Source organism: Eretmochelys imbricata, chromosome 5 (assembly GCF_965152235.1).
Source record: "Eretmochelys imbricata isolate rEreImb1 chromosome 5, rEreImb1.hap1, whole genome shotgun sequence".
Lineage (NCBI taxonomy): Eukaryota > Metazoa > Chordata > Testudines > Cheloniidae > Eretmochelys > Eretmochelys imbricata.
Window position 1 is genome coordinate 70,491,873 of NC_135576.1, and position 15,639 is coordinate 70,507,511.

Consider the following 15,639-nt stretch of genomic DNA (forward strand, 5'->3'; position numbering starts at 1 on the left):
TGAGGAACACATAGTTAGTGACCACCTGTGAAAAGTTGGGTTTATGTGGCTTGTGCCGCATGATACAGACTCTGACAGAGGCTGGGATAGAATCAGTTTTTTTCCAAGGAAGCATTCAACTGCCTTAATTATGAGACTGTCCTTTCTTTTCCTGAAGTCTCCTGCCTCCTTTACTGCACACCTTCCAACGACAGCCACTGCAACAAAGAGTACGGGAATGCTACAGAACACATCTTCATTCACTACACAAACCTGATTCATTGCCAGAGCACTATCTATCTGGTGCACTGAATGACAATAGTATGTGATCATGTCATTAAAGGCTGTATCCTAATGCATATGCACACAGATGTTGAATTATTTCCTAACTTTCCAGTGCTTGACTCTGCAACCTTTTATAGTGTTTTAATGTAGTTTTTTTGCATGTAATCGCCTGGCTTTTTAAAAAGCAAACTAGAAAAAAGTAGAAATGCTAACACATGAAATCATACTGATCCCTGCATGATTCATCAACAGGATTTGGACCTTTAGATCCACAGCACAGACCTGCCACCTGAATGAATGGAGTAATTGATTATATTGGCCAGTCTACCATTGCTAAGGGGTTTGATGCACACTTTGCCAGTGGGTTTCAGAGATTTGCTGACAGAGAGGAATATTGAGGCTTGTGAATCTTGCATTCAGTTCCAGGTTCTGGAGTGGAGAGTGCAGTAGTAGAGAGCCTTTTGTCCCCGGTCCCCCAGGAAGCCTGACCACTCACCTCTCCCTGGCTTCCAGTTCTTTCCCTTTCTCCCTTCTTCTTCCCCCCCCGACCCGCCCTCCCCTGACAACTCCTTGTCCTAATCTACTTCATCTGTCCTCACCACTAGTCCAGCTCTTGTTCCCTCTGCAGTGGAGTTGGGCTGCTACTTCATGCTGTTTGTGGGCTCCAGCAGGGAGATCATCAAGAGCACAGGAGAGAGAAGCTCTCTGTTCTTGGTTCCAGTGCCTGCTGCCACAGCAGCTTCTGGCTGCTGAAGGGAGCAGTTGAGGGAAAGTCCTGCTTCAGCCCAATACAGACTCTCTCTTCTGAGAGTTTAGCTGCCAAACGCTTAGAAGTTGCTACTGACAATGTGTGAACTGTTTTTTTTTTTCAAAGGCTTTATAACTTGGCCAAATTTAGTGAGATTTTACCAGGAACAGCAAAAGGCGCATCCCAAACATAAGAATGGTCTGACCCAGTATGGCCAATGGTCCATCTAGCCCAATATCCTGCCTTCCAACAGTGGCTAGCGCCAGACACTTCAGTGAAAATGAACAGAACAGGGCAATTTGAGTGATCCATACCCTGTCATCCAGTCCCAGCTTCTAGCAACCAGAGGTCCAGGGGCATCCAGAGCATGAGACTGTGTCCTGGACACGAGTGCAACAGCCCCCCTGCATGCTAAATTTCAAGTCATGGCTCCAAAGCATGGAGGAACTGGAGCGTCTCAGAAAAATGATTGGAGGAATTTTTTAACATGGGCAAAACAATTTTTTTCTGTAATCTCAATCTCAGAAATGGCTGAATGGTTTGTGCTGAAACTTTCCCAAACAGTTCCACCAGAGGCAGACATTCAGCATGAAAAATCTTACCCTGAGCAGTTAGTGTGGCAAAATTTAAGCAATTGAAAACAAGGTCTTTATAGTGGGAAGTGCTGGGCAACTTTATAAGCAGTGCTATGAGTTTTGCCCATTATGACTTTAATGTTAAAAGTTTCAATTTGTACATTTTAGAAATAAGTTTTTTAAACAAAAAATTAATGTATTCTATATTTTTACTGTGAACTTTACATTTAGTAGATTGTTTATACCTTAAGGAAAGTTTGTGGCTGCATATATTTTTAACTGACTGAGAGTTGCTGACATTTTTCTGGTTTTTTAAAGGTTCCATAAACAAAAAGAAATCAAAAAGGAAAGGTCTTCAGTATGATACAATGGCCCTTCCACCTATTACTGCATTTGCAACAGGTAGGTAATATTTTATGTCATATGTAGGAGAGAGTCGTTCCTCTGCTCACAGGAACCTGCTTCTTCAATTTTACATTTTTGTAACTTACTCAAAAATTTACTAATTTATCAGAAACCCAAATTAATCTTTTTGAGGAGATACATTAGATTGGTACAGCTCTTCAAATACTGAACGGTGACTAGCTGGGTAACAAGGTGGCATTTTTATATAAATTGTGCCTTCTGAGTACTCTCAATAGAGCTACAGACTCAATACGGATGTCTAAGAGTGAACTGGATTTTACTCTGGCTCATGCATCATCGGAGTTAACTAAATTTTGATTGGAGAATCTTTATTGTTGCTGATACACAAGTCAGAAACCCCTTAACTTTCTTTATATTCTCCCGACTGAATTTGTAGGACTAGCAGTCAGGGGGACTAGCTGGGAGAAATTCTAGTGTAAGGAAATAGCTATTTGTGATTAACACGTGTTCATGGCATAGTTAAATTATCTTACTGTTACTAATGTGTGTATCCTGCATTGTCAGTAAAATTGTATGTAGATGAACATATGCAGAGAAATATTTCAGTATTTTTTGATAGTGCCTACAATATGATGATTCTCAGACTGGATTTTTTTTGTCATGTTAATACATTAAAAGGATTTTCTCCTTAAGAGTAAGGCCCCAATAACTCATCCTCTTCCACCAGAAGCAAAAGCAATTGTAGTTGCAATTGCATTTTAACAATGTCAACACATAAATAGCCTACATATTGTAAAAAGACAATGTTCAATTATAATTTGTGTAATTTTAAAGCTTACATTTTGGTTGTTCATATATTGCATAACACACACTCCTGGTTTGGCTCTTTCAGTAGTAATTGTTACCCATTGTTTTTGTAATTGCTATCATAGTGCTATATTCAATGTCCTTAAGTTCCTTAAACTTGTTGACCTAGTTGGCCACGGGTGAAGGTCTTTCAAGAGTATTAAAATATTTAAAATTCATCTGATGTAGAATGTGCTCTAATCGGTAAAGTTACTGGAGTGGGAGCCAAGAGACCTAAGATCTATTCCTAGCGTGGCTGTTGACCTACTGTGTGACCGTGGGCAAATCACTCCACATCTCTATACTTCTGTTTCCCTTCCTGTGCATTTTTCTTGTCTATTTAGGTTATATTGTTTGACTACACTTGCGGTTCATTTTTTAAAATGTTCGAGACTAAATAACTGAACTTAGCCAAATTTATTGTTTGAGACAAAGCAGTACAATACAAAAAGGAGACCCTCCTTCCAGGAAACAGATTTTTGCAGCGTGTTCCCCTTACGCAAAAGGTGTGCTTCAAAGATAGCATTTCAGCTAGTAGTATTTATAGTATGATTTGACAAGTTACAAAACTTTTTATACATCACTTAAACTCTAAGTTTAACCTATTAGTTTGTGCTAACGTTGTCCTTCGTTCCTCTTACACTTGCCTTTATTTCGTTTTGAATACTACATTCCAAGTGTTAAATTTAGGCCTTAATATAGATTGTTAATTTCAATTTAATTTTAAATAGGTCTATTTAAAAAAAAAAAAAGAACTTGTGTGTTTTTTAAATAAAATTGGAATTTTAATTTTTTAAATCTATTTTTATCCACACCGCTGTACCTACTTCCTAACTGAATTTGGTACAAAGTATTCATGCATTTTTGCTTAGACAGGTTTCCTGTTTTTCTAATGCCAGAGCTGACTTCAGCTTTGCAAAGTGTTGTGGGGTGCTTGACATGCGTGAACAGAATTGTGGGAAGAGCATAATACACTCAGCTAACATAACTTCCCAACACCAATACATATCATGCATATTTTATTAATACCATGCACATAATACCTATTAATGTGGTGTATGCTATGCCCAACATATATGTATTGGATAACAATTATAAGCTCTTTGGGACGTTGGTGGCCTCATACTATGTGTTTTGTAGAGCATCTTTCGCAGTGGGGCTTTGATCTCAGTTGGGGCCTCTAGGTGCTACTGCAATAGAGAAAATTAATAATAAAATCAAATTGGTGAACTTTCACATCTTGTTTTTGAGAGAATATAGGGACGAAATGCCTACAGACAATGCACCCTTACCTTGTGGGTGGGCAAAACGAAAATCTTATCCTCCAGTGAGTTGTTAAAAATTTTTTTTTTAAATATTGCTGGTTAAATTAAAAAGGGCAAACCGCTATCATATTAAACATTTATGGGGGATGTATTATAAATTTGTACCTCCAGTTTTGTACATTACGTAGCTGGAGTAGTGTAACTTAAGTTGACTTACTGCAATAGTGTAGACATAGTGTAAATAACGTAGTTGGAGTCGACGTAGTGTCACTTACTACGGTGTCTACTCCGAGCTGGGTCGACTCACTTTAGTCTTGCTCCCAGTGGAGTACCGGAGTCAATCGGAGAGTGCTCTGCAGTACATTTCAATCTCCCGGGCTTTTAACTAGCAGTTTTCAGAAGCATGAATTTCACTTTGCTTTTCTTTCATTTCAGTGTCCAATGTTGTGCAGACTGATTTGTTCAGTTAAGCCTAGTAAAAGGGTACAACAATGTGCATACAAATCTATTTAAAAGATTAAAATTCAAATTTTTATTTAAATTTAAATATAGGGTTTTGGGTTTTGTTTTTTTTTAAATAGACCCATTTAAAATTAAATTGAAATAGGCCTTAATATAGGTTGTCAAACTTCTTATCTATTAATTATTTAGATTGAAATACAAAAAACAATATAAAGCAGTACATGTTTGCTGCTAAGTTTTAAAGAAATTGAAACTACTGAACTGGTGGAAGTCATTTGCTAAGTGTCTGGAACCAGAGTTAGTTCAAGTGCTAACCAGTTTTTGACAGCAGTAACCTTGTCTGCAGGTGAAAAGAGAATATTTTCTTCATTTCGGTTTATTCAACTAGTTCAGTTCAATGGTTCATTCAAAATTAAGAAACCAGTTGGGAGTTTAAAAAGCAAGAGAGCTTGGGTTGTTTTTTGTTTTTCTTTTCAAAGGTATGAATAAAAACTAGCTGAGAGGTTGAAATCTACTAGTTCTAAAATCTTGAAGGATGTAGTGATCAGAAACAATCAGTTAAATTAATTAAATACAACAGATACTTCCTTTGTGTAATAAATCGTTTTAAATGTAAAACATGTTTTGATAACATTTTTTTAAATGTATCCACCCTGGTGAACAGAATGCTCACAAATCTAGATTGTGGCAATTTATATCCTAGTGGTGAGAATGTAGCTTCCTTATGTGGTTCAGGTTTATTAAAATCTCCACAAATATTTTTAAAATATTTTTTAGCAATGTTTACTCTAGTTTTTTTTTTTTTTACCGTAGCCTTTTGACTAGTCAATGAAAATATAAAATTGCAATGGCTTTGTTACATAACGGATTTTGGAACTAATGTTATAAATTGTGATGTAAGAATCTCTCTCACTTCAGAATGTCAGTTTCTGGAGTAACAATTTGGATTGTATTACAGAGATAGCACGTCAGAATGACTGGGATGGGATCATTGCTTGCCATCAAGGTTATATAACTTGTACAACCTGGAACTACCAGAAAACTTCCATGGGAGCCCATAAACTGAAACCAAAAGCATTCAGCAAAAACAAGCCTCTTGATGTATATGCAACAGTAAGTGTGATTTTTGGGGTAATCTTATTTCTTCCCTATTGTGGCATGGCTGCTAATTTGCTATCCAATTGCACAGAAACTGAATACTTAAAACCAAGAACCATTTGGTAAAGATCTAAATAAGCCTTGTAAAATTCTACTTATCATCTACATTGGAGTTAATAATTTTTTATAAGTGAATAAAATAATAAAGTAAATGCTAACTATTTCAATCTTATTTATCTTGAAACTCCAAGTTATCTAAAATTATCTCCTGAATCAGAAATACATGGGGGAGGAAAACAAAGTTTGGTTTTATGAGCTCCAATTATTTGAAGATTTGTAGTTACTTCAAAGACATTTAAATAGTCATTGTGTATCTTTGTTTATGGTGGGAGAGAAGATTTTGTGCCTGGGCTGGTAAACTGTCATGACACTTTTGTAAGGGTAATGTTAAGCAACAGTCTCTCAAGATTAACACCTTTGAAAATGATAGGTATATTTCTAAGTTGCATGCAAAAAAAGTACATTAAAAGAATGTTAAGGGCGCAAAGTCAAGCACTCAAAAGTTGGGAAATGCCAGATTTAGGATTGCACATGTAGCCTTAATTCTGCCTCATTGATATCCAACCTGTGTACTGAATAAGTACATGTACTAAGTCTGGGTGGAGGGAGCCCTTCTCAGTGCTCTCTAGTCTGAGCCTATAGGAGTTGGGGAAGATTCTGCCCCATATGATGCCCACAGAGGAGGGAAAGTGAGGCTTGTGTTGTGTGCCTGGTCCAGAGAAAAGTGTGGTTGGGGAGTAGACATGGACCCCCTTCCTTACTCCTCTTGCCCCCACTACTTTGGCAGCTCCCAGATGTTCCAGTGTGGGTGGGTGTTGGGGAGTGTAGCTGCTACTTGGGTAGAAACATAAACCAGGCTTAGAAGCTTCCCGTTAAATTTTGGCATCCTGCCAAAATAATAATTTCCTGAGGAACCCAAGTGAGAGAAGGAAAACGGTGATTCTTTCTTAAAACAATTTATCATGGCTACATCTGAGTGGAATTTCATGGGACAAAGAATAGACACTTCTCTAGTTAAGGGCATTCTCCCTGCTGAATTTCAAAGGCCTGCCGCAAACTATGGAAGTGTGAGGGCTTCTCAAAGAAAAGTTCTTAATCCTTTATAATGGAAAGAGTTAGGCAACCTAAATATAGGGATTGCTGCTATTCTTTCTATAATGACTTTCCTGAACTTAGTTCAGAATAAATTTTTTATTTTCTGTTTTTTGTTTTCTCTTATGCAATATCACTAATCTCTGCCCACAGTTAGTTCTTTTCCATTTGGTAACAGGAATTGATGGTAGTTTGAGGTAAGTGCATATAATAGTTCTATCAGCAAGAATAGCAACCAAAATACAGAGTGCTTAGTACAAATGAGTGTGAAATCTTTTCCAATCTAATAAGTAAATATATTGCTAAGCAGATAGATCAGGCTTCTTCAGACATGGATCATTTAGACGAGAATTCTTTGTACAATAAATCTTTGCTTAACGTTGTAGTTACATTCCTGAAAAAGGCTACTTTAAGCGAAATGATGTTTAGTGAATCCAATTTCCCCATAAGAATTAGTGTAAATGGTGGGGGGTTAGGTTCCAGGGAAATATTTTCGCCAGATAAAAGGCTATTTTATATACATATATACTCTCACATATACACAAAATAAGCTTTAAACAGTTTAATGCTGTACACAGCAATGATTGTGAAGCTGGTTGAGGTGGTGAAGTCAGAGCGTGGAAGAGGTGGGATATTTCCCAGGGAATGCCTTACTGTTAAATGATGAACTAGCAGTCGGCTGAGCCCTCAAGGGTTAACACATTATTGTTAATGTACCCTCACACACTACAAGGCAGCACGAATGGAGGGAGGGGAAACAGCATGGCAGAGAGATACAGAGACACGTGTGTGTGAGAGAGAGAGAGAGAGAGAGTGTTGCGCATTGCCCCATTGAGTATACTGACCCTATTCTAAGTACATTGCCTTTTTAAATAGATTAGCAAAATGAGACAGCAGCTGCTGCCAGCAAGCTCCCTCCGTCCTGAGCCCTGTCGTGTCCCCCTCCCGTGGAGATAAGTACAGAAGCAAAGCGCGGGTAAGGGGGGTAGGGAGACACCTGGCATTAGCACTCCTCTCCCCCCCTCCCCCATCACCTCTGCACAGCAAGCAGCGGGAGCAGCTCCAAGGCAGAGGGCAAGAGCAACACATGGCAGAGTGGGGAGGGACAGCTGAACTGCCTGTCAGTTGATAACCTGCTGGGAGGCTGCTGCACAGGGAACTTAGGGGAGTGGGGAGCTGATGGGCGGGTTGCCGGTCCACCCGGGTTCCAAGCCCCCCACCAGCTAGCTCCACTGGGCTGCTCTTTCTGCAAGCAGTGGACAAAGCAGACAGCTGCCAAACAACGTTAGAAGTGAGCATTGCACAACTTTAAACGAACATGTTCCCTAATTGATCAGCAATGTAACAACTTTAACCGGGAGGACTTTAAATGAGGAGTTACTGTATATATTGAAGGGGGTAATCAGTGGTGCATCAGGGAACTTACAAGTTATCCCATTATAGGAAAATAGCTAGCTAACTCTATTGAATTTGGTGGCGGTAGGTGAGCTCACAACTCCAAATACACTGGGTATAACTATTAGATTGGATTGTGTGTGTATCCAGACCCCTCTTTGTGATGTCTCTTCCTTCTTAAGTTCTGGGTTGAAAGATCTAAAATGTAAACTCTCATCTCTTTTCTGCATGCATCGTAGTTGATTGTTTTCAGATACTGTTTCTCCATTTCTAGCACCAAAGTCTGGTGGCAGCAGACTTCGAAGTTAACTTCCCTAGCATGTCCTTTTGTGCAATGGAGGGCTAATCATATAGATTTTGGTTTTTTAGGTTACATTGATCATACCATATAACAGGCATTAAGATGTAAATGTTGTTTACAATTAGTGAGGTGGCTATGAGAATGTCGCTAACTTGTTTATTTGTGTACTCTCATCTTCATTGCTTACTCTTTCTGCCACGTGCTCATTTTTATCATAACTTCTCTCAAGAAAGCAAATATAGCTTTCCTTTCTGTGTGGGAGAAGGTAAACCATCTTTTATGTTAATCTTAAAACCACAAGAAAATTGTAATATAGAGATTTTTAAGATTTTCCTTTTTCAATATGAGATGCTTTGTAATTGCTGTATATAGACAAGCACATCTACAATTAAACATATTATTTTTCTTTGCTAATGACCTATGTGTTTTAAGTTCCTTTCTCTTTTTTTTTTTTTTCCTCCCTTCAAAGGTAGTTGACATTTCTTCATGTGGAAACTTTGCTGTAATTGGGCTTTCAACAGGACATGTAGATGTATACAACATGCAGTCTGGCATTCATAGAGGTCATTATGGAAAAGAAAAAGGTGAATTTTTTTTTTAATTACATCCTAAGAGACTAGCTGCAAATTGAAATACTTTTATTGTTGTTTCTGGGTGGAATGCAGGAATCTTGCTATTGAAGCAACAGGTGGCTGAGATTACTGTACAGTTGTCTTTTATTCTCTCTGGGTGAGGGACAACACTTCCACTGCTGTGGATAGTTGTGGAGTTGGCATCTATTTAATTTTAAGTAACATAAACTTGTTGGTTATCAAATGTGTTGGGTATAAAATGATGGCTTTGATTAGGCTTGTGGCTATGCACATCATATCCCTCATGACCTGCTCTGTTCTACTTCCCTAGCAGAACACCAAATTCTTGTACATGTCAGTATGCTCCCTGCTCCAAAGAGAATGTAGGGATAGCATGCATGCGTGCAGATTGTAACCTAGCCCAGTACTTTGGGTTTGCTGTTGAATTGCTCTCTTGAAAAGTTGTGACTCTAGTTGTGTTGCACCCTTGTTTCAGACAACTGACTTCTGATCCAAATACAGAACAGACATGTTAAATGAGATGTCACGGTTGGAGCAAGTTACTTTTAGGCTAGATTTGGGGCCCCTCAACTTTGGCATCTAGTTTTAACTAAGATGTTAGTGGAGGCTGGGGAATGAGTTAACCGGTGGTATCTCTGTACCCCAAGAGCGACGCAAGACAGTTTAAATGTTTTTTGGTAATACTTGAAGTTCTACGTTGGGGATAGAAAAGCTGCCAGCCTTTTAAGGCTTTTCCTCTCTAAAAGTTAATGAAGTCTTAGTGCCTTCCTGCTTATATTATTTGTTTGCTGATTATTGCCATATATTCTATACTTATATGTGGATTTACCAATTTTCATAACAGGAAAACCTACATCAGGAATATATATAATTCAATGTCTCAAAATTTCAGTGTCCTATTAGTGGCAGAATAGGAAGGTAAAGTAATTAAAAGCAATTCAGAAAACCAAAATTGCAAATTCAGAATCATGATTTTCAAGCAAATAATGAAGACTAATATTCTGCTTTGTGTCAACAACATGAAAAATTGTTCAGTTAAAACATTTTGAATTGCCATCTTAATCTTGTTCATAGCATATATTTTTTGTATATCTCACTATGTCACACTAATGCTTAGTTATAGGTACCTTAATCAAACAGAATTGGCCTGTGAACAGATGGAAAGTCCTGATTAAGTATATAAACCTATAATATTCAAGTAATAGTTGTCAGGGGGCTTTACTATTGTTTGTCCGATACCTTCCTCTTATTTAAATATCTGTCCTTCACTCCGAAAGGACTTAGATGCGCCAGTAATTGGCACTATATAGGTACCTAAGATTGGTGTAAAGCCCTGAAATGTAATTTATTTTTTTCTTTTGGATTAAAGCACATGAAGGTGCCATTAGAGGGGTAGCAGTGGATGGATTAAACCAGTTGACAATCACAGCTGGAAGTGAAGGATTAATTAAATTCTGGAAGTTCAAGACCATGGACCTAGTTTACTCTGCTGATCTCTCTTCTTCTCCAAGTGCAATGCTGCTTCACAGAGACAGGTGAGAATCTAAAACTTTTTCAACTACAGCTTTGGTTGTTTTGTTGTAGCCTTAAAGTCCAAGCCTCTAATAAAAGTTCATGACAAAAGTCTTTCATTTCCTAACATTTTAAGCTAGAAATGACTATTTGTCCTGCAAGGAGCTTTTTATATTGCAGAAGAAATGGAAACTTATCTTGCTTAGGAAATTTCAGTAGAACATAAAATTTTGTCAGGTAATATTAGGATATTCTTGTCTGTTTTATCTCTGAATATTAACTGCTAATATATACTACTAATTCTTTCCAGTGGCATTCTGGGAATTGCCTCAGATGACTTTGGCATTAGCATTTTGGATATAGAAACAAGAAGGATCGTCAGGAAGTTCTCAGGACACCACAGCCAGATTAACGACATGGTGACTATATACTGTACATATTTGCCTGCACATGATCTGCAACAAAAGTTAATTCAATTTGAGGGTGATAGGTTTGTTTTCTGTATATAACAAATAATAAAATATAAATGTGCGTTTAAGTTGGATCCTTTCTTGTTGCGTTCAGCTGCAGAAGCCAAAAAATTCAGGGTTACCCCTTTGGAAACCTCAACCATACATGTGTATATGTCCTCTTAAGAATTAATATAGTTTTCTGATTCAGATGCTCAATGTTCAAATAGTAAATATAGAAATTTTAGCTCACCAGTACAGACTTGGAATTTTATTACCAAAGGACGGACAGTTTAAAGAATGAATGTGTCTGAAACCTTATTTTTTTTGTTCTTAATCAAATGAAAATTTAGAAGTAACGTAACAGATATTTGAGGTCACAGTGGTGGTGTTGAGGGCAGCAACTGGGAAGCTATCCATCTCTTCAAAGTCTGTATTGGCACAAGAGATTCCTTACAAACCAGAAGTATAAACAGTAGTTTTAAGCATCAATCATTACATAGCTATATGTGTTTATTATACAGCACATAAGAGTGACCTGCTGATGTGAATTAGATATGTTTTCAGAATGCTGTCAGGATTTGTATTCAGTTACTAATTTATTCCAAATACCAAGAGATGAGTACGTCTCTGATGTTGATGTCTTTTGTTTTTGTTTTTATTTTTCTTTTACGTTTTGTGGTGAATATCTATCTGTGTGCACAAAAGTGAGGGCCTACAAACATAATACGGGTCACTGCACTTATACAGTATCCTGCTACACCCTGGCTTTTCTAGCCTTAGGTCTCCTATAATCAGAGACTATCAATTTTGTTGTGTGGACAAATGTCTGCTTGGACTGGGATGAAACCATCAGCTATCTCTTATGAACTAAAGCAGGATGTGTATGCTCTAAAATACTCATTTGGATATATTATTATTATAGGCTTTCAGTCCCGATGGCCGTTGGCTAATAACTGCATCCATGGATTGCACCATTAAGACTTGGGACCTCCCATCTGGATGGTAAGTCAATTTAAGTACTGTAGCAGAGAGCTCTTACGTGCATATGAATTCCATGCATTAAACCACAAAAAAGACTTGGTGCGTTGACTATTTCCCATAAACCTACACTAATCAAAAAGTTGATATTTGTTGAAAATTAGTATTTGAAACTGACTTGTTTTGTCTGGTATTAATAATTTTTATAGCCATTTTATGAAGCTCTTGTAAATGGGAATTTATAGTAAATTATATTAGTATAGTATAGGCAGGGTTTGAAGCCTGACAGTGAAATTGTGAACAATAGGACTCTTTGTTTTTTTTACTTTCAACCACATGTACAATTGAAAAAGTTAGAAGGTCAATTTTACTTTGATAATAAAACCATATAACCTTATGTTCTGCTTTCCTGAATGGTGCTTCATGTCAATGCAAAACACTTCGTAAATTCAAAAGCATAAAATGACTGTGTGTTATCATGTCTGTAGTATCAAACACTGCGTTAAGATTGCAAATCAACTTTAGTTTTCCATTTCTACTTGCTTATAAACTTCCTGAAAATTTCTCCTCTGCTCAAAAGTGAATATTCTGCCCTGGCTGTTCAGTTTTTTGGCTGAGAAGTACACAGTATAATTCAGGAGATGGGAAAGATAGGCCCAAAGGTGACTTCAGACCCCCTTTGTGCTTTCCTGATCTGGGTTGATACCTTAGGGCATGTCTACACAGCAAAGAAAAACCCATGGCTGGCCTGACTCGGGCTCATGGGGCTCAGACTGTGGGGCTGTTTCATTGCTGTGTAGACTTCTGGCCGTGGGCTGCAGCCCAAGCTCTGGAACCCTCCCACCCCGCAGGGTCCCAGAGCGCAGGCTGCAGCCCGAGTCTGAAGTGTACATGGCAATGAAACAACCCCATGTCCCAAGCCCCTTGAGCCCAAGTTGGGCCAGCCACAAGTTTTTCTTTGCTGTGTAGACGTGCCCTTAGTGTAAGTTAAAGAAGCCTAAAGGCTAGGCTTCTCTGACTGCAGCTGGGTCCCAATTGCTCAAAGGTTTGCCTTGTTTTGTTGCTATGACAGTATTAACTGAAAATTACTTACCTTATGAAGTCTTTCATTTAAAGTACATGATGTGAGTTGTATCATAGAAAGATTGGTCAATAGATTGTTGAAAATCATGCCTCAAGTTAGAGACCAAAAGGTTAATAGATGAATTAAATTTAGAGCTTCTCTCCTCAAAGCTATTATAGATTCTTAATGTTGATTTTATTTCTTATTAAAGAAATTACTTGGAAAAGTATATGATAAAGTTTAAAGGCAATCTAAGACCATCACTGCACTTGCCTTGAGGGTTTAGCTTGTTTAACATTTGCATCTGTCGCTGTAGTACATAGATGCTATTATATTTTATAATATATATTGGAGATAAGAAGACAACAAAATAACTCTAGCAAAATTCTTGTTGATATGGAATTTAAGTAAGTACATTACATATTCTGTCTGAAAAAAAATTAGGGTAATTTATCTTGCTTGGAATTTAGAGAGATGGTTTTGCTCTTGTATAGGCAGAGGAAAATACTGAAATAGAGCAGTGATGCTCATTAAAAATTCAGCTGCAGATCTTACTTTCCCTTAGTATGGTTAGGAATTAATAAATGGAAGAGTTTAGATAGGAGCTATTTTACACATACAAAAACAATTGCTAACTTTGAAGCTCTACTTAAGAAAAATCAGATTTAATTTGATTCAAAAACATCAATCTTTTACAAGTTATGATACATCCATGTTTAGTGTGCACTCTGCTGTCCACTCATTGAGTACGTTGTGTATAAATTCTATTGTAATCTGAATGATGTTTAAATGGTTTCCTTAAATTTCACAGAAATTGATGATCCATCTGTGACTAATTGTATGTAATTAGTTACGTAGCTTTTGCATGCAAGTTAGGAAGTGTAATTTGTGCAAAAGCTATTCCAGACAAGAAAATTTTAGTTGATGTAACTGTATGCAAATTTCTCTTCTTACTCAGCGTAGCTTGGACAGACAAATTAAGAGTACAGGACATGTAAATTAACATTAATCTGGGTTATTTTTTTAACTCTCTCTAGCATTGGACTTTTTCCTAGTGATCTCAGTATGCGCTAACACATCCTTCTGCCCCTCCCAGCCTAACTCACCATAATTACGTTTCCTTTTTGAGTGCTTATGGATTCTCTCCTTGCAAGAGACAGTGTGTTTATACAGGCATCTGCAGAGCTTCTTTTGCTCTTCTCCCCACATTCACTGCTATGCTTCTGCTCTTGTGCTGCTGGGCTGCTCTGTTGGAAATCCCATGACCTGGCTGACTTCCTCCATTACAGATTTGTTTTCTCCTCTTTCAGTTCTCCCATCTTCCTTGCTAAACAACTCTACTACCACAACTTAATTAAACCTCACACCCACGGTCCCAGGTGCGTTTTTGTTACCTTTTGGCTCACTGCTCAAACCCTCTGCTCCCCATATGCCCACTTCTCTCTCCACCCAGGAGCTCTCTGATTTCTTCTACAACTACTCTCATCTTTCTCCGTTGTCATAGATGGAGAAGATTCCCTCCACTCACCTCAGTGGCCCCATGACGTCTCCTGATCTCCCTTGTACCCACTCTTGTCCCTTCCCTTTCGGCTCTTTCCTCTCACAATACAAGCATGTTCTAGACTCTCAGAAGTGTAGGACTGTAAGGGACTTCAATAAGTCACCTAGTTCAGTCTTCTGCACTTAAGGCAGGACTAAGTAATAACCAGACCATTCCTGACAGGTGTTTGTTTAACCCAGTGGCTCTCAATCTTTCCAGACTACTGTACCCCTTTCAGGAGTGTGATTTTTGTCTTCCGTACCCCAAATTTCACGTCACTTAAAAACTACTTGCTTACAAAATCAGACATGAAAATATAAAAGCGTCACAACACACTTACTGAAAAATTGCTGACTTTCTCATTTTTACTGTATAATAAATAAATAGGACTAAAAATATTGTGTGTACATTTCAGTGTATAGTATATAGATTAGTATAAACAAGTTGTATGAAATTTTAGTTTGTACTGACTTCGCTAGTGCTTTGTATGTAGCCTGTTGTAAAACTAGGCAAATATCTAGATAAGTTGATGTATCCCCTGGAAGACGTCTGTGTACCCCCAATGGTATGCATAACCCTAGTTGAGAACCACTGGTCTAACCTGTTCTTAAAAACCTCCAGTGACAGAAATTCCACAGCCTCCCTAGGCAATTTTTTTTCGGTGCTTAACTATCCTGACAGGAAGTTTTTTCTTAATGTCCAACTTAAACCTCCCTTGCAATGTAAGCTCATTGCTTCTTGTCCTGTCCTCAGACATTAAGGAGAACAATGTTTCACCCTCCTCCTTTTGTAACAACCTTTTATACACTTGAAAACTATTATACTGTCCCCCACAGTCTTCCCTTCTCCAGACTAAACACCCCCCCCCTTTTTTTTCCCCCTCCCATCTTTTCTCATAGGTCATGGTTTCTAGACATTTAATCATTCTTTTTGCTCTCTTCTGGATTTTCTCCAATTTGTCCACATCTTTCCTGAAATATGGCACCCAGAACCGGGCACAATATTCTAATTGAGGCCTTATAAACACAG

At 37.9% G+C, this 15,639-nt stretch overlaps 1 protein-coding gene across 1 annotated transcript in view; it reads left to right on the plus strand.

Annotated features, from left to right (window-relative positions):
• The window catches only part of WDR36 (WD repeat domain 36), a 60,525-nt gene that overhangs the window by 32,049 nt on the left and 12,837 nt on the right, over positions 1-15,639 (plus strand). The window contains exons 11-16 of the mRNA XM_077817307.1: positions 1,906-1,989; positions 5,485-5,639; positions 8,942-9,056; positions 10,435-10,600; positions 10,888-10,996; positions 11,952-12,031. Of these exons, the coding sequence (XP_077673433.1) occupies positions 1,906-1,989; positions 5,485-5,639; positions 8,942-9,056; positions 10,435-10,600; positions 10,888-10,996; positions 11,952-12,031 (709 nt within the window). The remainder of the gene's footprint in view (positions 1-1,905; positions 1,990-5,484; positions 5,640-8,941; positions 9,057-10,434; positions 10,601-10,887; positions 10,997-11,951; positions 12,032-15,639) is intronic.